The sequence below is a fragment of the Eriocheir sinensis genome, chromosome 33 (genome assembly GCF_024679095.1).
Source record: "Eriocheir sinensis breed Jianghai 21 chromosome 33, ASM2467909v1, whole genome shotgun sequence".
Lineage (NCBI taxonomy): Eukaryota > Metazoa > Arthropoda > Malacostraca > Decapoda > Varunidae > Eriocheir > Eriocheir sinensis.
The window spans coordinates 14,940,496-14,966,407 of NC_066541.1; the positions used below are offsets into that span (position 1 = coordinate 14,940,496).

At 45.2% G+C, this 25,912-nt stretch overlaps 2 protein-coding genes across 3 annotated transcripts in view; one reads left to right on the plus strand and one right to left on the minus strand.

Annotated features, from left to right (window-relative positions):
• LOC127006779 (uncharacterized) overlaps positions 1-25,912 on the plus strand; it is a 143,185-nt gene that overhangs the window by 11,720 nt on the left and 105,553 nt on the right. The window lies entirely within an intron of this gene.
• LOC127006778 (uncharacterized) overlaps positions 1-25,912 on the minus strand; it is a 46,962-nt gene that overhangs the window by 4,291 nt on the left and 16,759 nt on the right. Inside the window, exon 3 of the mRNA XM_050877091.1 lies at positions 56-146. Within this exon, the coding sequence (XP_050733048.1) occupies positions 56-131 (76 nt within the window). The 5' untranslated portion in view covers positions 132-146. The remainder of the gene's footprint in view (positions 1-55; positions 147-25,912) is intronic.

The following is a 25,912-nucleotide window of genomic DNA, read 5'->3' on the forward strand; positions in this document are numbered from 1 at the left end:
GCCACCAAAGCGGCAGCAGCAATAAGCACAACACAGTCAGAGCGTCAGCACTCACCGCTGGTCGGGGTGGAGGCGGTCAGCAGCAGCAGCAGCAGCAGCAGGAACAGCATGCGACTCTGCTTCCTCCACATGACTGCCTCGTTTGTCTGTGGGCGAGGAGAACACACACACACACACACACACACACACACACAGGAAGGATTAGTACACTGTAAATGCTGTAAATGCTGTAAATGGTGTAGGTACTTTAGCAGTGTGTTTGCCTAAATGTAGCCTCGTATACCCTATCACCATAAACATTGAGTGTCAGGAAAATGTCATCGTAACTCTGATAAATGTCACGATAGTCCCATTTTCTCTTAATTGTGTCTTATCAATGTATATAAATGCAGCGCGCTACCGAAACTTCACTATTAATAAACATAATATTTACGGTCGCCTCCACGGCCGGCAAAATGTCATCGTAACTCTGATAAATGTCATGATATTAACGGTTTTTTTCTTTGCGTTCCAATTACGTAGATCAAAACCTGGTAATCTAAACCGAGCCCGTTTTCTCTCTCTTTCCACAACGAGACGAGAGTTTTAAAAAGTGAGTGAGGGAGAGAGGGAGGAGGAAGGGGAGAGAGGGAAGGGAGGAGGGAGAAAATGGTGAGGAGGGAGGAGGAGTAAAGGAAGAGAGGAGAGAAAGGAGGGAAGGAAGTGGAGGAGAGATGCGGGAGGAGGAAGGGAAAAGAGGAGATAGAAGGAAGGAGGAAGGAGAGAAGAATGACAAGGGGGGAGTGAAAGTGGAAGGGAAAAGGAAAGAAGGGAGAGAGAATGGAGGAGGGAGAGAAGAAAGACGAGGGGGAAGTGGTGAGGAAGGAAAGAGAGGAGAGAGAAAGGAGGAGGAGGGAGAGAAGAAGAGCGAGAGGGAGAGGGGGGGGGGGGGGTGAACGCTATTGCGAAGTCCCAAGCGACAGTCATTGTATTGGGCGTTTCACTGAGGCGACGCGAAATATTTCCTCAGCAAATATTGTCGCTTGCGTTGATTATTTTCCTCCTTGCTAACCAGGCCCGTCACGATCGTATTGGCAGCATAAATTAAACCCATTAAGTCGAGCGTACGTTTTCCTCTGGTCAGGCGGAAGAGAGATGAACTGGAGTGACGAAATTATTGCAAAAAAATAAATAAAAATGTTGTGACGCAGGTAGCAATGGCAGGGACAAAGCGCGTAATAATTGGCGAAAGAATTAATTAGATCGATTATTCAGATACAAGTCTCCGGCGAGGTGGAAGGATGGCAGAGGCGGAGGCTGGTGCAATTATTAATGTCCCCATGAAGCAGATAAAAAGAAAGAAGGAAAAAGACTATTGCAAAGGTGTTATAATTGTCGAAAGGATAAATTAGACTGATTATTTTCTCCTCCATGCAGGTATGTATATATGTATCTCGGGAGACGAAGGGAAAAAAACTATGAGATTGTTAGATGCTTTTAAATCACGTATTCGGGTTTAACTTAATATTTTTTGTGACAGTTTCGCCGATGAGGAAAATTTTATACATGCTGAAATACTACGTTAGACTGATTAGGTATTCAAGGAGTTAAACGCATACGTGAGCAAGTGTGGAAAAACAAAGGAACGTCGAGGATAATGGAATGGGGGTACAGTCACTAATTACTCTGTGCTCCTCCAATTCTCGTATGTGGAATCAAATACGACTTCGGATACTACAACTTCTCGTATCAGAAATCAAACACTACTTCAAACACAACTACTCGTATAAAGGAATCAATTACTATATCGGATGCTACTGATTCTACTATTTCTCGCATCAGGAATCAAATACGACCTCGGATACTACAACTTCTCGTATCAGGAATCAAATACGACTTCGAATACTACAACTTCTCGTATCAGGAATCAAACACTATTCTTGGGAAACTCGAACAATGGTATACGTAATAATAGTTTCAAGAGCGCTCATCAAGTCGCTGATCGTACCCTGACAACCCGGCGAGACACGTGCCAGAAACAGACCCAAAAGACACCTGCTATTACCGCCCGCACGGAGGAATGACCGACCAACCGCGGGGTCCCAGAGAAAGAAGTTTGCCTAATCAGACGCGGGCGATGAGAATCCCTTTGAAGCGAGCGGAGCGGCGGCGGGCGACGGGGGCGGAATGTAAATCTTTCCCTGGGCGCTAAAAGGCTTGTGCAGGCCGAGAGAAGAGCGGAATTAATTCAACTAGATGCTCGCCCGGCCCCGCGGATCCCATGCAGCCCCCGGTTTGATTAATGTAGCCCGCATTCCATACCTCTGCCCGCCTGCCCGTCCCGTCTTTTTCCCCCGCTAGTGACAAGGATTTTCTGAATACCCTCCGCATGTTAACGAGGCCGAAGACACTCAGGTTATTCATGCGTGTAATAACCTGAATACTCGGGCTTTAATTTAGGAGTTTTTTTTATTTATTTTTCTTGCTGCTGCTGCGGAGAGGAGGAAAAAAAGAAGTGTATCCAAGGCTCGAGAAATAAAAGCATTGGGGTCGTGAATGCGATAACACTTACTGCACCTTTTTTATGAGTTCTATCCTGACCCAGTTTTAATATTGCTCGACCTAATTTAGTATATTCTCCGCAGCGAGGGGGAAAGAGTACCCAGGACACGTTAATATAATAAAAACACTGGAGTCGGGAACGCGAAAACACTTATGAACCTTTCCTTTAGTTCTGTCCTGACCCAGTTTTAATATTGCTCGACCTAACTTAGTTTATTCTCCGCAGCGAGGGGGAAAGAGTACCCAGGACACGTTGATATAATAAGAACACTGGAGTCGTGAACGCGAAAACACTTATGAACCTTTCCTTTAGTTCTGTCCTGACCCGGTTTTAATATTGCTCGACCTAATTTAGTATTCTCCGCAGCGAAGGGGAAATGAGTACCCAGACACGCTTGTATGATCAGAAAACGAGGTCGTGAGAACTAGAATACTCGGCGCACCTTTTTTGAGTTCTATTCTGACCCAGTTTTAATATAGCAAGGTCTAATTTAGTATTCTGCGCAGCGTACGGAAAAGAGTACTACCCAGGACGCACTATAATCAGGAACAGTTAGTATACCTTTTCGACCTCTATCCTGAGTTCTCTAGTTTTAATATAGCAAGATCTAATTTAGTATTCTCCGCAGCAAGGGGATAAAAAGAGTACCCACAACACACTATAATCAAAAACACTTCATATACCTTTTCCACTTCCATCCTGAGTCCCCTATAGTTTTAATATTGTAAGGTCTAATTCAGTATTCTCCGCAGCGAGGGGGAAAGAGTACCGGGAAACGCTAGCATCATCAGAAAACAAGATTGGGAACACGAATCACTTTGTACATCTCTTAGTTCTGTCCCGAGTCTTCCAGTTTTAATATAGCAAGATCTAATTCAGTATTCTCCGCAGCGAGGGGGAAAGAGTACCGGGAAACGCTAGCATCATCAGAAAACAAGATTGGTAACACGAATCACTTTGTACATCTCTTAGTTCCATCCCGAGTCTTACAGTTTTAATATAGCAAGATCTAATTCAGTATTCTCCGCAGCGAGGGGGAAAGAGTACCGGGAAACGCTAGCATCATCAGAAAACAAGATTGGGAACACGAATCACTTTGTACACCTCTTAGTTCTAACCCGAGTCTTCTAGTTTTAGTATAGCAAGATCTAATTCAGAAAGAGTACCGAGAAACTCCAGCATCATCAGAAAACGGGTCCGTGAGCGCGAGAACACTTGGTACGCCTTAGCGGGCTCGGGGTTACTGAATTATTAACGCGGAAGGAAGCTGAGGAATGCGAGGGTTAATGTACCGCGCAGTTATTTCAGTATCCCCCCGAGGCCAGAAAGAAGCCAGCCGTGCTATTCATGAAAGTCTCGAGTACTTTCCACGTGTTAACGAGTAGGAAGGCCTGGAAATTTATCGCAGGAAGTGGGGGCAATGCAGACGGCGCTTTCATTTAACGTAATCCTGCTTTCGTTTTTTTCTCGTGGATGTGAACTAGCGTGAACAGGATAAATATATGTGAGGTCCATGTGTGTGCTTGAAAGTGGTTGAAATATAGACGCTTTTTAATTCAAGATAATCCAGTTTTCGTTCCTTCTTTTAAGTGGATGTGAACTAGCGTGAACAGGATAAATATATGTGAAGTCCATGTGTGTGCTTGAAAGTGGATGAAATATAGACGCTTTTTAATTTAAGATAATCCAGCTTTCGTTTCTGCTTGTAAGTGGATAAGGAATGGCTTGAACAGGATGAAAAAAGAAGCGAATTTCCTGTATATGAGTAATGAGTTATATTTGACCCCTCTTTCGGCCACCTCTCTTGATTCTTTTTAGGGACAGCGAGTAGCGGGCTTTTTTTTTTATATTATTGTTTCCTTTTTTGTGTGCCCTTGAGCTGTCTTCTTTGTTGTAAAAAAAATGTCTTAAGAAATGCCGAAACCCTCGATAAATAATGAAAGAAAAAATGAATATAATATCGCCTTGAATCTACCGCTCGTTCACTTTACTTTCATGCTTTAGTTTCCCCTTTTAAGTGGATATAAAGTGGTATGAACAGGATGAAAAAGCGAACTCCCTTGTGTGAGCTTATGCCTGTTAAGAAACGCTGAAGCTTTGAATAAATGATGAAAGAAAAATGAACATAATATCAACTTTAATCTACTACTTATTAGCTTTACTTTCCCTCCCGTTACGAAAACATGAAATAAGTCTGCCCTTGATTAGAAAACAACCCCCCCGATAACTTCTTGCATGTTTAAGGAATGCCGAGACCTTGAAATATTTGTGCGGGAAAAAAATCGTAATATTCTTTCGTTAATAATAAGACTCGCAGCTCAGTTTATTATTTTCTTTTATCGTAGCATCCCCTTTAAAGAAGTTAATATGAGCTTCAGTTTAGGACGTAGCGCAATTTAATATCCCTTTCAAGAAGATAAAAAAGGGAGAGAGACATAGATAGAGCGCGAACATTAATTTACCAGGCACTTCCTTACGTCCCCCTTCCTTTAAAATATTAAGAGAAAATGGGAGTGCGACCTTGAGTGACGGCAGAAAATGGGGCGTAGGTTGGATCTAGTGCCATATTCTTTCGGCGCCCAAGTACACACATTTCACAAAGCTTTCGTAGGAGTTCAAGGCATTTCCAAGGGTAGTTTAATGACCCTGGAGGTAGTCAGACCCTTCTTCTGCGACATGAACCTAAAATACCACTCATTAGAACCGGACTGATCTCCGCTTTGGTCTTAAGAACGTAGGTTGGTCTAGAGGTGTTATTATTAAAATCTGCAGCGCCCAAGAATGCTACACACGTTTAACAAGGCTTTCGTAGCAGTTTCGGGCATTTCCAAGGTTAGTTTCATGACCCTGGAGGTAGTTTGACCCTTCTTCTGTACCACGAACCTAAAATACCGCTCATTAGAACACGACCGATCTCCTTTTTTGACTTTGGAAACAGTTGATGTAGTACACAGATTTCACAAGGCTTTCATAGGCGTTCAAGACATTTCCAGGGGTAGTTTCATGACCGTGGAGGTAGTCTGACCCTTCTTCTGTACCACGAACTTAAAATACCACTTATTAGAACCTGACTGATCCTCTTTCTGGCCTTTGGAAATAGTTGATGTGAGAGTTGGAAGCGTCTAAGAATGCCGACATCGAGGCCTTAAGTTGGGTCCCAAGCTCCCGTCCGGCAAGGCAGAAGGCAAGTGTGTGACGTCATGGAACATCCGACTAATCACGAACGAGGATTAGCCTGACGTCCAATAACCCATCAGGAGGAAGAGGAGGAGGAGGGGGAGGAAGGGGAGGTATAAGATGTAGGAGGAATAGGAGGAGGAAGGTGAAGAGAAGGAAGGAGGAGAGAAGGAAGAACAGGAGAAAGGGAAAGAGGAGAGAGAGGGATAATAGATAAATGGAATAGGAGGAGGAAGAAGAAGAGGAGGAGGAGGAGGAGGAGGTATAAGAAGGAAGAATAGAAGGAATGCTAGAAGGATGAATGGGAAGAGCAGAAAGATGAATAGAAAGATAATTATTGGAATAGGAGGAGGAGGAGGAGGAAGAGGAAGAGGAAGAGGAGGAGGAGGAGGAGGAGGAGGAGGAAGAGGAGGAGGAAGAGGAGGAGGAGGAGGACAAGGAAGAGGAAGAGGAGGAGGAGGTAAAGAAAGGTAAAGTTGTGTAAGGAAAAGAATCAGGAAGGCACTGAGAACCAGAAGACGGAGGGGATTAGGATTAGTTGGGGGTGGAGGAGGAGGAGGAGGAGGAGGAGGAGGAGAAAAGGCCAAAAAGAGGACGTGGAGAGTCTTAGCTGACCTGCACTTAAGGAACAGAAAGAAGGAGAGAGGAAGGAGGGAGGAAAAAGAAAAAAAAGGAAGAAAGGAAGGAGAAGGAGGAGGGAGAGAGGGGGCGACTTTGACCAGTTGACAGGATGGGGAGGAAGGGATCAGGGAGGAGGGGAGAGGAGAAAAGAGGAGAGGAGAGGAGGATGAGAGGGGAGAGAGTACGGTAAAAGGATGGAGTGCAAGGGAAGGAAGAAGAGAAGGAGGAGGAGGAAGAAGAGGAGAGAAAAAGAAAGATTAGAGAGGAGAGAGTACGGCAAGAGGATGGAGTGCAAGGGGAAGGAAGAAGAGGAAGAAGAGGAAGAGGAGGAGGAGGAGGAGGAGGAGGAGGAGGAAAAAAATGGAGATGATGCATGAAGACGTAAAGGAGGCGATGGAGGAGAAAAAAGGAAGACAAGAAGGAGGAAGGAAGATGAAGAGAAAGGAGGATAAGATTAGGAGCAGAAGTGACGTACCACCACCAGCACCACCACCACCACCACCACCAGCATCACCACCACCACCACCAGCATCACCACCACCACCACCAGCATCACCACCACCCACACAACCTCGCCTCATCTCGTTTTCGCTCCAGTCCCTTCTGAAACGCGTTAGTTCATCCTTCATTTTTGGAGGAGCTCCTTTATTTTTTTTTTTTTTTCGTATTCAAGGCAGTCGTGTTCACCAAGCATATTTATCTCCCGGTCTGAGCTAGCTGACGATTGGGATGCTGAGAGAAAGAGGGAGAGAGAGAGAGAGAAAGGGAGAGATAAGGAGGAAAGGGAGAGAGAGGGAGAAGGAGAGGGAGAGCAGGGAGGGATATATTTTAACTCCCTTCCTGAACCCTCATCTCACGAAAAACGTTCAAGAAAGACACTAAAAAAACACGGCAAATAGAAAGTAAAAATAGAGGCGAGGAGGAGGAGGAGGAGGAGGAGGAGGAGGAGGAGGAGGAGGAGGAGGAGGAGGAGGAGCAAGAGACGTGAGGAGAGAGAAGGAAAAAAATATAGACCAGTAGTAGCAGGAGGAGGAGGAGGAGGAGGAGGAGGAGGAGGAGGAGGAAGAGGCGACGGAGAAGGAAAGTATATGTGTAGGAGGAGGAGGAGGAGGAGGAGGAGGAGGAGAAGCCAGATAAGGGGAATATAAGAGGAGGAGGAGGAGGAGGAAGAGGGGGGGAATTATAATAAGAGGAAGAGTAGGCGGAAGGAGGAGCGTGATATAGGAGGAAGAGGAGTCTGAGTCAGAAGAGGAGAGGAGAGAAGGGCGACGAGGGAGAGGAGGAGGAGGAGGAGGAGAACGAGAAGAAGAAGAAGCCAGCGGGAAGGGAGGGAAGAAGGCAGGGAGTCAGTGGTGGGTGGGGGCATTGAAACGCTCTCCGCATACAGAACGATATCCTCAGCAGCATCCAGTTCCATTATCTCCAGCTCTACGCGTCCTTTGTAGCCCTGTTATTGATGTACGTGATAATGTAGCCAGCCGGAAAATATAGATACACGGCCTGGATGGCAATGGGGGCTTGAGGATTAATATGAAGGGAGTAAAGGAGGAGTGGGACAAGGAAGAGGAGGAGGAGGAGGAGAAGTTAGGAGTGGTTTCTAGAGTACGTGGAGTGATGGTCTTTGAAGGGTGAGTTCCTCCTCTTGCTCCTCCTCTCTCCCTCTCGCTCTCTCTCTCGACAAAGACAAGGTTCCTGAATAAGTATCCTTCAGCTTAGAATCTTATCTTAATGCAATGTCTCGCGGGTTTAATTGCGTTTCTCGAGACTGAACACACTCGCATTATTTTTCCTGTTAACTTGAATATGATAGTGGGACCGCTCCGCTGCGTCCGGCCGTAAATAAGAGAAAAAAAGAGAAGAAAAAGAGAAGCCGGAACTCCACTATTATTACTGCTATCTCTACTACTACTACTACTACTGCTACTACTACTACTACTACCCAGCTTCCCAAATTATCATCATTAATATTCTCCTAACGAACTGCAGCAACACGAGGCATTTCATTCTCAAAGTCTCAAACTGTTTTCGGAGTCGGAGTTAAACGTTTAATTTACATACTCCTTTTTTTATTTTTATTTGGCGCACGTTGTCTCGAAAACGTTTTCTGCTGAATTCAACATTTTTATTTCCCGATGTTTTTCTCTTGCCGCTCCTGACGTGACCTCGCTCCGCCTAGCAGCATTTGTGGCGTGGCGGAGTGAGAGGCTCGTTTGCTGGCTGGGAAAGGTGGACAAATGTGTATTTCTCCTCGTGACTGAGTGGGGAAACGCTTATTCTTTGAGGTGGGTAAACGTTTCCTTGAGGGTGGATGGATAGGTGGGAAAATAGGTGGGTAAACGTTTTCCTGAGGTTGGATAGGTGGGTAAATGTTCCTTGTGGTTGGAGGGTAGGCGGGCAAACGTGTATTCCTCCTGTTGAGTGAATGGGGAGGTGCGGGAAATGTTTATTCTTTGATATGATGGGTAGGTGGGTAAACGTTTTCCTGAGGGTGGATAGGTGGGTAAATGATCCTTGTGGTGGGAGGGTAGGTGGGCAAACGTGTATTTCTCCTGTTGACTGAGTGGGGGGGTGCGGGAAACGTTTATTCTTAGATATGATGGGTAGGTGGGCAAACGTTTTCCTGAAGGTGGATAGGTGGGTAAATTATCCTTGTGGTGGGAGGGTAGGTGGGCAAACGTGTATTTCTCCTGTTGACTGAGTGGGGGGGTGCGGGAAACGTTTATTCTTAGATATGATGGGTAGGTGGGCAAACGTTTTCTTGAGGGTGGGTAGATGGATAAACGTTTCTTGAGGTGGATGGATAGGTGGATAACTATTTCTAGAGTAGGTGGGGAAGTGGTCAAAATACTTATTCTTAGCTCATTCCTTCTTCTGTAGTGTTTTTGTGCTCGATGACTTGCTGGAAATATGAAAACTTGCATAACCAGAAAATTGATAAAATAATGCAAAAGCGTAGGCAGTGAGTAATTCTGAGTGATATTTATTTTTGAAAGTATATATTCGTTCATTTTCCGTCCACAGGGGTGACTCGCGTATATTGTAATTTCCGCTACGGCATTATACTTACTTTTTATTCTTTGCTAGATGCTTTGCTGTTCCATATGAATGTTTATTTAGTATGATTGAAAGGTTAAAAGGAAAACACCACCATCCGTCATTCTGTGTGTTTGTTTGTGTTTGTGTGTGTGAGTGCGTGTGCGTGTGCGTATGTGTGTTGTGTGTGTGACTTTCGGTCCTTTAATTAAATCTCAAACTCGACATGTGTCTGTTTACTCACTCTTCCCCTCTCTCTCTCTCTCTCTCTCTCGCTCGCTCTCGCTCTCTCTCTCTCTCTCTCTCTCTCTCTCTCTCTCTCTCTCTCTCTCTCTCTCTCTCTCTCTCTCTCTCTCTCTCTCTCTCTCTCTCTCTCTCTCTCTCTCTCTCTCTCTCTCTCTCTCTCTCTCTCCATTAACTTTGCCATATTCCCGGCGGCGTGAATGCGTTCCTTTGTGTCGCTTAAACACGTTCCCGCTGCAGTCAGTCGAGCCGAGTCCGAGTCTGATTACAGGAGCTGCTCACTTGTTTCTTTAACCTGTTTTACCTGCATGCTTTCAGGCCGGCCGGGAGGGAAGTTTGCTCTTGCTTTTATAATTTGTTTTCCTCGCTGCACAAAGAGAATGGCAAACTACTAAAAGGAGGGACTGACGAGCGCTAACCAACAGCTTTCTGCTTTTGCGGCGTGGAAACCTGCTGTGTATACCCTTTTTCTTCCCACGTCCGGACGGACAATCTAAATCCGAGGATGTTTAGCGGCTCTGGAGACGGCGGAGGCTTGGGCCGAGGGGAAATCTCACTAGCGCAGCTTTCCCCGTCTGGCCGCCTGCTCTAAACGGTGTCACGTAGGAGCTGGGGGAGGAGAGGAAACGAAGAGAAAGTGGATGCAGAAGATAATGAGGGAGGGAGCCTAGTTGAAGAAAGAGGAGGAAGAAATGGAACGTAGAAAAGGATAAGAGATGAAGACTTAGAGATGGTGTAAACGGTGTCATATAGGAGTTGATGGAAGAGAGGATAGATGTAGAGGAGAATGAGATATAAAGTATAGTTGATGGAAGAAGAGGAAGGAGTGAGAGGCAGAAAAGGATAAGAGAGGGAGATGGTATAAGAGAGCGAAAGAGAGGAAATGGATATAATAGAAAACGAGATAGAAAATGTAATAGAAGGAAGAGGAGGAAGGAGCGACAGGTAGAAATGGATGAAGGAGAAAGACTTGTAGTGAGAGATGCTGTAAGAACGAGAGGGAAAGAAAGGAACAAAGAAAGAGGGATAAAAGTTAGAGGAAGTGGAAACGGAGGTGGAAAAAGATGGAAAGACTTGGGGAGAGACAGCGCAAGAACTGGAGGAAAAAGAGAGGAAGGAAGGAAACCTGGAGAAGGAGTGGGAAGAGGAGACGCAAAAATAATAGAAAAGAAAACAGGAAACGAAGGATGCTGAGGATGATGATGAGAGGGAAACACGAGGAGGAGAAAGTGGAGATGGAGGAGGAGGAAGATCAGGAGAAAGAGGAAATACAAGGAGGAGAAGCAGAGAGACAGAGAAAGACAGAGACAGACACAGACGAAAACTGAGAGAGGCAGAGAAAGATACAAACAGAGAAACAGAAAAAAAAGATAGAGAAAGAAATATCAGACTACAAACGAACACGGAAGGATGGAAAAGAAAAACCCCACGACACGAATCCAAAAATAAAGATAAATAAACAAAAGAAACTAACGAACACGGAAGCAAGCAAAAAATAAAACCAGGAAACCCGCAGCAACACGAATCCGAAAACCCCCAAAATACTAAAAAAAACCCCACGAAAAACACGAAAGTAAAAAAAAAAAGTTAAACAGCGCGCAAAGGAGGTAAATGACTGCCGCAGCGCCTCCCTCCACAAACATAGGAGCCACTGCAAACACCTGCCCATCACCCCCCCCCACCCCCCAGCACCCCCTCCACAGCACCGCGCCGCCCCCGCCCGCCGCCGCGCCGCCGCCCATTACACCGGTACGCCCCTCGCTCAGGCCACTTTAAGGACCAGTTTTCCCTCCTCGCCGTCACTACTTTGCGCGCCGTTGCTCCACCTTTGTAGCTTAGTTTTCCGTGTTCGCGGGGAGCCTTGGCGTGGGCCGACGTGTATGTGTGGGTGGGAGGGGGATGGAAGGGGGGCGGGGAGTTGAATGGGCGTATATGTGTGGGAGTGCGGCGTGTGTGTGTATGTGTTTGTGTGTGTATGTGTGTTTCTCTCTCTCTCTCTCTCTCTCTCTCTCTCTCTCTCTCTCTCTCTCTCTCTCTCTCTTGCTCTTAATTTGTTTCCTCCATCTCGCTATCTCATTCCAACCCTTTGTTCTCCTTCCTATGTTTTTCTTTCCTATTTCATGGCATAATATTCGCTTTTCTCTCTCTCTCTCTCTCTCTCTCTCTCTCTCTCTCTCTCTCTCTCTCTCTCTCTCTCTCTCTCTCTCTCTCTCTCTCTCTCTCTCTCATTAATGTCTAAGTGTATACGGTCAACACAGAGGAATGAGTGAGGAGTGCATGCAACAGTGCTTCCAACAAGTCACACAGGAAGTTTCGCTGAGCTGGCAATACATGTTTGGCAGTGATGGTGATGGTGGGGGTAGTGGTGATGGTGATGGTGGTGGTGGTGATGGTGCAAAAAATGAAAGTTAGGATAGTGTTAGTATTATTATTATTAGTTGTAGTAATAGTAGTAGTAGTAGTAGTAGTAGTAGTAATTTTTTTGTGGTAGTAGACGTGGCTGTAGTTGAAGTGTGATTACTATTGCTGTCGTTGGAATTGTTGTTGTTCGTGTTAATGGTCCTGACTGAAACATTTACTTATTAATGATCATGACTATGCTGCCAAAGTTGTCTTATGCCACTATTCTAAACTTCCAAAGCATGATCAGCCTTTTGCTACGCCGATAATGTGATACAGTGGAGGTGGGTGGTGGTGGTTACGATGGAGATTGTGGACGGTGGTAGTGGTGGTGGTGGCTGTAATGGTGGTGGTGGTGGTGGTGGTGGTGGCGATAGCGGTGGTGGTAGCGGCGGCGGTGTTGCAGATCGTGGTAGTGACAGTGGTAGGGACCGAGATGGGGGCGGTAGCGGTGGTAGTAGAGGTGGTGGTGGTGGTGGTGGTAGGGGTAATTCAGCTAACTCCCAGTACACGCCAGCCTCGGGTACTCATTCCCTTTGAGGCGGTGATTCTGAGGGCGCCGCGCGTGTAATAAAGTCAGCGCCAATGTGAAATTTCAGCTCTTGTCTCCTCAGCAGCACGACTCTCCCTTTTGGCGCTCAATTGCGGGAAAGTTTAAAAAGTGCCGTGCGGGGAAATAGTGGCCCTGATGCTCACTTTTTTTACGCAGTTTATGTCACTTGAAAGCGTCTGTTTAACCAAGAGCTGTAGTGGACGACTTTGAATATTATTAGACGATGTTAGGTGTGTGCTTTTACGGTTTAGACTTCAACGTTTTCTTGTGTGTGAAATATTCCTTGAATTTGCGACTCTGTATATGCAAGATCTTATACTTACACTTTTCTCAGATGTCATGAATGTGTGTTGTGTGATCATTCGTCCATACATTAGATTAATTTCCTTTGCATCTTTCATAATCTATCAAAACGCATCGATAGCCAGAATTGATTATTATTTTCAGTATCTTTATCTGCGTTCACTCTGCGTTCGTTGCGTGATGTGATTTTTTTTATTTGCTTTTATCCTTAGTGTTTTTTCTTTCTGCTGGTCTCATCCTCGGCCTCCTTCCTTTGGCCTCTCTCTGCGTTCACTCTGCGTTCGTTGCGTGTTGCGATTATTTTTTATTTCCTTTTATCCTTGGTCTTTTTGCTTTCTGCTGGTCTCATCCTCGGCCTCCTTCCTTTGGCGTAAGATAACAAAATTCAACTCGAGGATCAGAAAGTTAACGCTGCTTTCATGGCTCTCCTTTAAAAGCGTGTTTACTCTGTGCATCGTTAACTACTCCCGCCCTTGATCTCGTAGGCTTCTTTACTCCGTTTTTTTTTACTTCTTTTTTTTTACTTCTTTTAAGTTGACCCGACCTCTCTTGACTTTTAATTAGACTTGAGCCGAGTGTCCCAATTCTGATTCGGCCATGACCCAGTTTGATCCGAGTGACCCAGTTTGATTCGAGTGTGATCCTATTCTGATCCGGCCGTGACCCAATTTCTGAGCCTCCTCTGAGTCACTTTAATTCGACTGTGACCCAATTCCGATCCTCTTTTGACCCAGTTTTATCTGAGTGACCAAGTGCTGACCCGACTCTGACCCAATTTCGACCAGTCTGACCCAATTTCGACCAGTCTCACCCAATTTCGACCAGTCTGACCCAATTCTGATGCAACGACTCCGACTTAACTTTCCCCCGACGTGACCCAAATCGACCTGATTCACGACCCGACGTTGGACTCTTCTTTGACCTCATTCTAACCCAAATTTGACCCAGTTTTATCTGACTCCCTCCCCCTCCCTGCTTTGACCTCGATTCTGAGCCAACTTTTGATCGAATTCTGAGCCAACTTCACTTGATTTACGCAATGACTACTTGACTTGAGGAAAAGGAAAGGGATTAGGGATGCGGGCGACGGATAGGGAAGTGAGGGAGGAGGGAGGGGTCGAGGCGCTAAGGACCCCCTCCCCCCCCAACCCACCCCAAACACGGCTGTCAGAATCAACATATTGCCTCAGACTTTTACAGGGACTTCTTTTTTTCATGGACGCTGGAAAAGACAGAAAGAAATCCTTGCTGTTCGTAATTCTTGCTTCTTACAATTTCTCGCCAGCTCGTTCTCTCCCTTGGGCTCTGGGTAGCAAGAGGAGGAGGAGGAGGAGGAGGAGGAGGGTGAAGAGAACACAGACAGAGGAGGAGGAGGAGGAGGAGGAGGAGTGAGAATGAAAGTAAGGAGACGTAAAACCCTTTGTAGGAAATGTTTGAAGGCATATTTGACCTCCAAGACAGTCACTTTCTTTTCATTCTCTTCCAGGAAATTAAGTCGAGGGGTCATCTCTTAGTGTCGTTGCGTTTTTCTCTTTTATCTTCTCCCCCTCTCCCTTCTCCTCCCTCTCCCTTCTCCTCCCTCTCTTCTCCCTCTCTCCCTCCCCTCCCTGTCTTTCCCACATGCATCCCCCCTCCCCCCGCAAGTGTGAAATGAGTGTTGGATTGTGTGTGACCGTGATAAGATTGTTCTACTTTCCTCCATTTGTTTTATGTATTAGTTTTATCTTTTCCTCTTTTTCCCCTTAAATGATTTCCTTCTTTTTTCTATTTTCTATTTTTCACTTTTTTTTTGTCATGACTTTCTCTTTCCTTCCCTCTTATCTTCCCCTTCCTTTTTCCCTCATTCTATTTCCCTCATTTTTCCACTTCACGTATTCCTCCAGTTTTAGTGCCATAATTTTTCTCTTGTTTTCCTTCCTTATATATAAATTTTTTTTCTCCATTTCACTGTTCTTCGTATCATTTTCCCCTTCCTCCATATTTTCCCTTTATTTAATTTTCTTTAGTTTTCATTTCATTCACTTTTTTGACATTTTTTCTTCGTTTTCTCCTTCCTTTTATAATTACCTTAAATTTTCCACTCTCTAACGTGCCATTTTCTCATAGCATCCTCCTCCTCCTCCTCCTCCTCCTCCTCCTTTTTTTCCTTTTGACATTAAATTACCTTCACTTTTCCATTTACCGTCTTGTCCTTTCTTCATATCTTCCTCATCCTCCTCCTCCCTCTTTTTTTATCTTTTAATTCAATTTTCCTCGCATTTTCTCTTTCCCTCGTGTCCTTTTCTTTATCACCCTCATCATTTTTATCTTTCGTATTTAATTTCCCTTCACTTTTCCACTCTCCTTCGTGCACCTCTGAGCGAAATGGTAAGTTGATTATCTTCTTTTCTCTCTTCTCTTGTCTTTTCTCTTTTCTCTCTTTTCTGTCTTTTCTCTCCATGATAAGTTGACTCTTCTCTTTTCTTCTCTGTCTTTTCTCTTCTCTCCATACGCTTGCTCTCTTCTCCGCTCTTCTCTTCTCAGTCGTTTCCCTTCTTTTCCACTATAAGTTGACTCTTCTCTTCTCTCTTTTCTCTCTTCCTGTCCTTCTCCTCCTCCTCTCGCCTTCAGCCTTTGAGTTATCTCCTTCATGGCGGTGTTTTTCTCTTTCATTTATTCGCCTTCCCGCGCGCTCCTTTTCACTCTTTTAAAATCCTGAGTTATTTACTTCGCGAACCTTAACTTTTTCCTCTTCATCATCGTCTTTTCTTCAGCGCGGCGTTATTTATAGTGGGAGTTTGCAGACTTTTCTTATTTCTAAACCTTCCTCGCCTTCGCTGGAAAGTCTCTTCCGTCTATGAAAACCTGAGCTATCAAAAATCTCTGGGCTGTTTGTTATGTTGTTGTTGATTCGTCCCCGTCATCTTTAACCTCAAATTCATTCTTTTTCCTCATTTCCATTTCCCGTGATAGATGGAAATTGTGTTTTCTTAATTTTTCTTTTAGCTGAGAAGTCTCCAAGAATCTCCATGGCAATAATGTTTGGTTATTTAGTCATTCTATCTTCATATCCACTCTTAGCATCTTTCCATTTTTTTATATGCTGCATTCTTTAGGGGGCTTATAGACGGCCCCAGCTCATTATTGGAGCAGGTTAATTTTATTTATAGTGTCTGCCGTGATGTATAACTCTTACTAGGCCCTTGCTGCCCCCCGGTGCTCTTCTTGACCGAAATCGCTTAAGTTAAGGTTGATTGAAGATCTGGACAGCATGTGGGTAATCTTCCTCCACTCGGCGATGACTTGGAAAATCAGTGTGTTTCGGTGGGGACTCGAACTCTTCCAGATATGTCAAGGCCGGTCTGGCGTAGGCTCCCGTGGGTCCTTTCCTCCCCTCTGCTCTGCCACACGGTCCAACACCTATCTCTTCCTCTCATATGTAAGCTATAGGTAACATATGAGAGGAAAAATAATAGGTGTTAGGACTGTGAGGCAGAGCAGAGGGGAGAAATAGACCCGCGGGAGCCAACGCCAAAACGGACTCGACAATTTGGTTCCACTATAGTGCACGCAAGGTCTTCGGACTCACCACGCCCGCACGGCAACCACTCGTCCACCGCCTCCCCGATAGATTAAATTGCGTGTTTTTATATTTTCTTCTTTTAGCTGAGATGTCTGTGAGGATCTCCAGAGAGTCTTTCGTTACTTAATCACTCCATCTTTTTTTCAACCTCGATTTCAGTCTCATCCTCATTCTTGTTTTCGTAATAGGAGTTTAAAAATTGGCTCTTCTATTCTTTCATTCGCCGACAAGTCAATAAGAATCTTGGCTATCAGGATTCAGGTCATTTAGTCACTCGGTTCTCATTTTCAGCCTCGTTTCCACCCTCCTCCTCATTCTCATTTTGGTAATAGGTGAAAATTGTGTTCTTTACGCGCCTAATCACCCGGCTAGTTGTGCGAGGCTCCGAGACTAAACGCTTCAAATTTCTTATTAAGGCCTAATCACAGGGCTCTTTCCCTCCTTCCTTCCCTTGTAGACCTGATTTCCCTCCTTACCTTTTTTCCTCCTTCCTTCCTCATTGTCTCACGGTTTTTTTATCTCCTCCATCTCTGCCTTCCTTTATCTTTTTTTCTCTCCTTGTCCTCCTTCTCTGTGGGCTGGTTTCCTTCCTTCCCTTGTTCTTTCCCTCCCTTGTAGTCCTGATTTCCCTCCTTTCCTCCTTCCTTCCTTCTTTCTTATCTTCCTTCCTTAATGCCTCGCTGGTTTCCTTCCCTCCATCCTTCCCTTCATTTACCTTTTTCCTCTCCTTCCTTCCCTTGTAGACCTGATTTCCCTCCTTTCCTCCTTCCTTCCTCCCTTCTTATCTTCCTTCTTTTATGTGTCGCTGGTTTCCTTCCCTCCATCCCTCCCTTCCTTTGACTTTTTCCTCTCCTTCCCTCCCTTGTTGAGCTGATTTCCCTCCTCCTTTTCCTCCTTCCCATTTTTTTCCTCCTCTTGCTTCCCCCCTCTGTTTTCTTCCCTCTTTTCTTTCCTTCCTTCTTTTCTTCCTTAATCCTGCGCGAGTTTCCATCCCTCCATTTCTCCCTTGCCTTGCCGTTTTTATCTCCATGCTTCCCTCCTCTGTCTTCCTCCCTCTCGCGGGCTATTTCCTCTCCTCCTTACCTGTCTTCCTTCCTCCCTATCGCGTGTTGCTCTCCAGTCCGCTAACCTACTTCACTTTTTTTCCTCTCCGTTTCACTTGCTCTCCTCGCCTCTTTCTCTTTTCTCACCTGTTCCCCTTTTACTCTCTCTCTCTCTCTCTCTCTCTCTCTCTCTCTCTCTCTCTCTCTCTCTCTCTCTCTCTCTCTCTCTCTCTCTCTCTCTCTCTCTCTCTCTCTCTCTCTCTCTCTCTCTCTCTCTCTTTTCTCACCTATTTCTCCCCTTTTACTATCTTTTTCCTTCCCCTTACCTGCCTCCGTAGATAGAACTCCTCTACTCTCTCTTTCCTGCCTCCCTTCCTGCCTCCCTTCCTGCCTCACCACTTCACTGGACGCACAAGACTCTTTCCTTTTTATCCTCCAGCGCCATCCTCCTCCTTCCTCCTCTGTCCCCTTTCCCGCCCCGTGTTGAAAGATCTCTCCTTCACCTTTGTTCCCGCTACCCTTCCCGTCCTGACCTCTTCACAAAACACGAGACTTTATTATAAGATGCTTTACTCTTTCCTATTACATCTTTCACCCGTCTACTGTCTACGTATTTGTTTTTTTCTTATTTTTCTATCTGCTTTCCTTCCTGCTTCCCCATCTGCTTGACATCTTCACTAAACACGAAAGACTTTAATAGGAAATGCTGTACTCTCTCCTACTTCCTTGCACCTGCCTAACATCTTATTTAGTTCTTACCCTCAATACCTGCCTCCCTTCCTGCCTCTCTTCCTGCCTTCCTGCTGCCTCCCTCCCTCCCTGGCTCGCCCCTTCACTAAACCAGAGAGACTTTATTATAAAATGCTTTACTCTCCTACCTCTGTTTAGCTCTTCGTTGCCCTAATACCTGCCTCCCTTCCTGCCTTCTTCTCTCCCTGGCTGCCTCGTCCCTTCACTAAACCCAAAAGACTTTATTATAAAATGCTTTACTGTCCTTCTACTTCCATTCCCCTACCTTCTCTATTAAGATCTTCCTCACCCTTATACCTGCCTCCCTTCCTGCCTCTCTGCCTCTCTTCCTTCCTGACTCGCCCCTTCACTAAACCCTAAAACCTTTCTAAGCCTCATCTCTGTCTTCCTTCTTCCTCGTACCTACCTACCTACTGTCCTAATAGCTCTTTCTAACCTGTGTTCTGCTTCCTGTCCTGCTTCCCTTCCCGCCTCGACCTTTCCCTAAACACAAAAACCTTTCTTATACTTTTTTCTATCTTCCTTTTTCCTCGTACCTACCTACCTACTGTCCTAATAGATCTTCTTAACCTCTGTTCTGCTTCCTGTCCTGCTTCCCTTCCCGCCTCGGCCTTTCCCTAAAAACAAAAACCTTTCTTATACTCCTTTCTATCTTCCTTCTTCTTCGTATCTACTTCTTCGTACCTACTGTCCCTAAAAACAAAAACCTTTCTTATACTCCTTTCTATCTTCCTTCTTCTTCGTATCTACTTCTTCGTACCTACTGTCCTAATAGCTCTTCCTAATCTATGTTCTGCTTCCTCTCGTGTCTCTCTTCCCGCCTCGCCCTTCGCTGAACGCACAAAGCTTCCATTCACCGTTCAGGCCGTCGATTCATGGCCCTCTCGGCGCTCAGTTGTAGAAGTCGTAACATAAATTCGCGGCTTCATAATGCAATGGAATGGAGACAAACAGTTCGTGGGGATAAAACGAGGAGGGTGCAACGCTGACTTAATAAAGGTAGATGTAACTGCAAGGAAAGGTCTATATTGTAATTAGTGGAGCATTAAATGTAACGTAGGAGCAAATATATAGCGCGGAAAGGATTAAAGTGGGGCAATGCAGCGGGCTAAGTAAATGTACGTGTAATGAAATGCGCGTGATGGATGTCCGGAGTCGAGAGGATGAACGCAATTAAGTAAGAACTCCGACGAGGCTTTTCTGGGACTGGAACGCGAAATAATGATGTAGAAACGTTCATACCTTAAATGGGAAAATAAACCTTCATATTTCAAGACTGCACTTTCCAGTATTACTTTACGAACCTTTGAACGAGGGTAGGACAACTTTGGAACGAGACTGACAACCTTTCCTTCGCCCTCTTCTTAGCATTTTAGGGATAGCAAGCAAGCATTTGGGAGGGCGTCTTTCCCCTTAAGCCTTCATATTTCAAGACTGCACTTTCCGGTATTACTTTACGAACCTTTGAACGAGGGCAGGACAACTTTGGAACGAGACTGACAACCTTTCCTTCGCCCTCTTCTTAGCATTTTAGGGATAGCAAGCAAGTATTTGGGAGGGCGTCTTTCCCCTTAAGCCTTCATATATCAAGACTCTGCCCTCCCCAGTATTATTTTAGGAACCTTTGAACGAGGGTAGGACAACTTTGGAACGAGACTGACAACCTTTCCTTCGCCCTCTTCTTAGCATTTTAGGGATAGCAAGCAAGTATTTGGGAGGGCGTCTTTCCCCTTAAGCCTTCATATATCAAGACTCTGCCCTCCCCAGTATTACTTGAGGAACCTTTGAACGAGGGCAGGACAACTTTGGAACGAGACTGACAACCTTTCCTTCGCCCTCTTCTTAGCATTTTAGGGATAGCAAGCAAGTATTTGGGAGGACGTCTTTCCCCTTAAGCCTTCATATATCAAGACTCTGCCCTCCCCAGTATTACTTGAGGAACCTTTGAACGAGGGCAGGACAACTTTGGAACGAAACTGACAACGTATTCCTTCGCCTTCTTATCATTTTAGGGACAAACAGCAAGCAAGTATTTTGGCGGGCATCTTTCCCCTTAAATCTTCATATATCAAGACTCTGCCCTCCCCAATATTACCTTACGAATTTTTGAACGAGAGCAGGACAACTTTGGAACGAAACTGACAACGTATTCCTTCGCCTTCTTATCGTTTTTTGGCCGGCGTTTTTACTACGTTTACTTCAGGCATTCCTCCTTGAAAGAAAGCCGTAAAAGCACTAACGACAGGTAAATAAAACGAAGTACCTACACGCGTCTACCTCCGGGCTGGCGAGGAATTAAAGCTACTTCTCTTCTACCTCGCGTGATGGTGGAGGAGCCTGGGAGGGGACCTGTTAATTGCTGCCTCTTAGGTGGGAGAGGAGGAGGAGAGGAAGAAGAGGAGGAGGAGGAGGGAAGTCGAGAAGGGAGAGACTGTGAGAAGGCAAGGTAGAAGAATGCCCTTAATGACCCTCCCTTTAGTTTTGAGGGGAAAAAAAGGAGGGGAGGAAAACAAAGGGAACTGACGGGATGGGTTGGAAAGGAAGAAAGCGAGGAGGAAGGTGACTCATTCTGGGATGCGAGAGAACATAGAAAACGGTGTGAAAGTTAAGGAGGATGTGCTAGAGAGAGGGAGAGAGAGGGAGAGAGAGAGAATGAGAAAGAGAGGAAGAGGGAAAAGAGTAAGGGACACGCGAGAGGACAGACAGACAGAAAGACACAGTGTAAGACCGACAAGAAAAACTGAAAATAGAAATACAGAGGGGAAGGGAAACACGCACACACACACACACACACACACACACACACACACACACACACACACACACACACACACACACACACACCTTAAAAGAAATGTGACGAATAGCAACTTGAGTTTAATGCATCGATGAATTGGAACGTGGAGCGAACAGGACGTAAAAGAAGGAAGGAAGGAAGGAAGGAATACGAAGGACTAAGCAGAAAACAGGTCGCCAGGAGATTATTTCGGGAAGCTGCGAGGGATGAAGGAGGAAGGAGAGAGAGAGAGAGAGAGAGAGAGAGAGAGAGAGAGGCAAAGGAGGAGGAGCAGGAAGAGGAAGAAAGACGCTAAAAAAAAACTTTGAGTCGCCGCAACCTTTTACTGATAAGGAAAAAGTTGGAAGGAAGTGGGTAGAGTAGAAGGAAGACAGGGAAGATTGGTGTACTGGAGGAGGAGGAGGAGGTAGTGGTGGTAGTGGGGGAGGGAATATAATGTGAAGATCAGAATGAATGGAAAGGGAATGGGACGAGAAAGAGATATATGATTAAGCTCTGAGATAGGATTTTGAGGCGGGGGAAAAAAGAGGAGGAGGAAGAGGAACAGCTGGAAGAAGATAGGGAGAAATTATGGGGAAGGGAGATAGAGGAATGGAAAGACGAGAAGAAATAAGATGAAGTTTAGAAATAGGAATCTGAGGAGGAGGAAGAGAAAGAGGGAGAGAAGGATGAGGAAGAAGAAAAAAAAGAAGGAAGAGGAGGAGCAGGAGAAAGATAAGGAAGAAATAATAGGAAAAGGAGATAGAGGAATGGAAAGACGAGAAGAAATAAGATGAGGAATATAAACCTGAGATAGAAAAGGAAGAGAAAGAGGAGGAGGAGGAGTAACAATAGGAGGAAGTGGAGGAGAGAGAGGAATTGAAAGGGGAAGGATACGCCAATCAGATTTACGCAAAAAATTGGATGCAGAGTCCTTCAATCCTTACTTAATCCTGGAGACAAAAAAATAATTCCTAGAACAGTGAAAACGGAGAGATGGAAGGGAGAGAAAAAATAGTGTTCCTAATATACACAAAATATATAAGAAAAATGGAAATAAAATGTAAATAATGTTGGAGTTTGATTTTTCTCTTTTAAATTTAATTTCTTTTAGTTCTCTACTCTTTTTTTCGTTTTTCCTCTTTTTTTCTCTTCTCTTTTCTGTTCTCTTGTTTTCTTCTCTCTTTTCTCTCCTTTTCTCTTTTTTTCTTTTCTTTCTTCTTTTCCCCTTTATTCTCTTCCCCTCTTCTCTTTTCTTCTCCTCCTTCTCTTTTCTCTTTCTCTTCTTTACTCTACTCTTCTCTTTTCTCTACTCTTCTTTTTGTCCCTCTTCTCTTTTTTTTCTCTTCTCCAATTCTTCTCTAATCTCTTTTTTTTTCATGGCAAACGCGTAAATTTTCACACATAATTTTCAACGTAATACATTTTTCAGACATCTCTCTCTCTTTCCCTCCCTAACCTTAACCTTTTAAATTACTTTTTCTGTTTTTTTTTTTTTTGCAGTCCGACAATAATTATTTTTCCATCTTTTCCTCCCTCCTGTCAACTTTTCAATTCATTTTCCTGAACTCTTTTGGCCCGAACCACTTCAACACAATTTATTTTCTATTTTTGCAGCAAACTTTTCGACGTTTTTTTTTCCTCGCTTCTCTTCTCAAGTCTTTCTCTGCAATCTTTTTAATAATTTTCCCCCTCCCGCCGTTTTTTTGAGTGACGGGATGCCTTTGACGGCCAGGCTCAGAGGCAACCCAAAGCGCTTGACTCACCTTTTTCTTTCACACCTGACTGTAATGATTGCTTCGCTGAGAACACTCGACACCCTTCTTGTTGACTCAGCCCAACTAGCGCACGGCTCCAGGAAACCGTTACCCCCTCCTCCCTCCTCACAATACCCTACCCTTTCCCTCCCTTCATCCCTCCCCACTGCCTGCCTTTCCCTACCTCCCTCGCCTTTTCTCTGCTTCCCTCTCCCACCAGCTCACACCCACCCCCTTTCCTTCCTTCATTCCCTCCCCACTGCCTACCTTTCCCTGTCTCCCCGCAGCTCATATCCTCCCCCTTTTCCCTACTTCCCTCTCCCGTACCTTTCTCTATCTCCCCACCAACCCATTTCCTTCCTTCCCTACTGCCATCTTTCCCTACCTCCCCGAAGCTCATATCCTCCCCCTTTTTCCCTGCTTCCCTCTCTTCCCATCTTTTCCTACCTCCCCATCAGTCAATACCTACCTTTTCTCCTTGCTTCCTTCCCTATTCACCACTTTTACCTGCCTCCCTGCAGCTCATATCCGTTCCCTTTCATTCCTTTCCTCTCCCGCATCTTTCCTTATCTCCCCGTCAGCCTATACCCTTCCCCTTTTCATCCTTTCTACATCCCTTTCACTTGCTCTTCCTCCATCCTCTGTCTCTCATAATAGTTGCATCTCCTGTTCCCTATCTCTCTTCCTATTCCTCACCTTTTTCTACCTTTCTTCCTTTCTCTTTCCCTCTCTCCGTTGCTTGCTCCGTTCCCCGTTCCACTCTGATCATTTTTGTTATATTTTATACATCCGCATTTAAGAATATGCGTTGGGTTACTATACTACGTATTGAGGCAAGGGATGGATTACATAAATCTTCATATCTCTCACCCTTCCCTCTCTCTCCCTTCTTCCATTCATTTCCTGTTCCGCTTACTAATAAAGGATAAAAGACATAAGGGAGGGCGGATAATAAAAGTTTTCATTACCTATTCCACATTCACCGTTTCAGCTTATATGTGAGGCAGGGAAAGTTATACCCGAACATTCATCTCAATTCCGTCTGCTCTTCGCTCGGAAAAAAAAAAAAAACGGGAGCTCGGTGGAAAGACAAACAGGGCAAAAAAGAGGAAATCATATTGACGGAGAAAATGTGTTAAAGGGAAGTTGCGTAATTGGAGAACAAGCTAACGCGGGGAATCACGGAAGCGAATACGGAAAAAAACCGCGCGAAATAGGAAATGACGGAACCCAAGCGCAAAAATGAGGAAACGCGAATATGAAAAACGACGCGCGGGAATGGAACTCGTGAATACGGAGACTAACACGAGCGGGGAAATACCAGATGTGTTGAACGGGGCGAAGGGAAAGGGAAGGGGGAACACAAAAATGAACCAAAATAATACAGAAAATCGCGAGTATGGAGAACAACGCGGAAGAGGAAATAGCTGAAGTGGACAGAAGAAAAAAATATCGTGTAATGTAAATAAAATTAGTAATACCTGAAGTGTGGAACGGGTTGAAAGTGACACAGCAGGAAGTGGAGGAAAACAAGAAAAGAACAAATATGATTCCGAAAGTTGCGAATATGGAGAACAACGCCGGTGGGAAAATCGCTAAAGTGAATAATCTGAAAAAAAAAAAATGTTTAAAAATATTTTTGTGTTGTTTCTGCCTATGGCGCCGGTAGGCATTCTTGGTGGGGCCTGATGGTTGACCCCAGCCCGTTATGGCGCAGACAAATGTTTATTGTGGCGCCATCTTGCCTGACTTATGTTGCCTTCCGGGGCTCATCTTGATCCTCTCATTTAGAGAGACTCTAGAGTCCGGGTTGATAGTGATTTTCAGGACAGCGTGTGGGTAGTCTTAGGCCACTCGGCGGTGAGTGAAAAATCACAGCTTGTCGCGGGGCTTGACGCGGCGCCGCACGCTAAGCACTCTGCCGCTGCCTTCCCAATTAGGAAAGCAAGCGATATCAAGAAAGAGATCTAACAAGTAAATGAATTAATAATGCGTGAGAGGTTCGTTGAATGCAATTAATATAATGCAGAAAATCGCGAATATGAGGAACGCGAAAGAGGAAATCGCTGAAGTGGATAATAAGAAAAAAATGTAATGGAATGAAAAGGAAATTAATTAGGAAAAGCAAATACGAGACAACATGGAAGAGTAAAACAAAATTAGTAGATGAATTAATAAACAAACATACACAGGAGAGAGGAGAAGGAAGGAAAGGAAGGAAGCGAGTGAGCGAGGGGGATCGAGCGAGGGAGGGAGGGAGAGAGAAACATAGAGATGGAGAAAGAGACAGAGAATGAAGGGAAGGGGAAGGGCGCTAGCAATCGAGCCTTCCCGATAAGCTGCAGTGAGACCCAGGCCGAAGACCGTGATGGAGAAGGATTAGCGGCGTAGAGGAAGAGTATGGCTGCCGATAATACAGATTGATGGGCCGCGCGGGGGAAGGAACAGAGGGCTGATGGATGGATGGGGGCCGCCTAGCCTACCTGTGTTACACCTGAGCCTCGTAATCCCTTACAGGTGTAGGTTGAAAAAGGTGGGACGTGCAGGGATGAAGGCTGTTTTAAATGTCCCTTCCTGTCTGCCTCCCCTTCCTGTTTCTCTGTCTGTGTGTGTCTGTCTCTCTCTCTCTCTCTCTCTCTCTCTCTCTCTCTCTCTCTCTCTCTCTCTCTCTCTCTCTCTCTCTCTCTCTCTCTCTCTCTCTCTCTCTCTCTCTCTCTCTCTCTCTCTCTCTCTCTCTCTCTCTCTCTCTCTCTCTCTCTCTCTCTCTCTCTTTGCTCTTTTCTCCCTCTCCTGTAAATGTTGTGTCTCTCGTTAGCATTGCAGTCACATTCGTTATGCAGCCGTTAAAAATGCTTGTCTCGGTCATTTGCATGTTTCCTCACGTGCGAGACAAAGTAAATAGCTTCGTAAATTTCTTCTGGCGACTGTGCAATGCGTGAAAGGTTCGTTAAATGTAATGAAAAAGTTCAAAACCTCCTCTCCTCTCCCCTTCTCTTCCTCCTCCTCCTCCTTCTCCTTCCCCCCCTTTCCATTTCGAACGTAAAGCTGTGTGTGGGAGGGTGAGGGCAGAAGAGGGGGGGGTGGGGAGAGAATGTGTGTGTGTGTGTGTGTGTGTGTGTGTGTGTGTGTGTGTGTGTGTGTGTGTGTGTGTG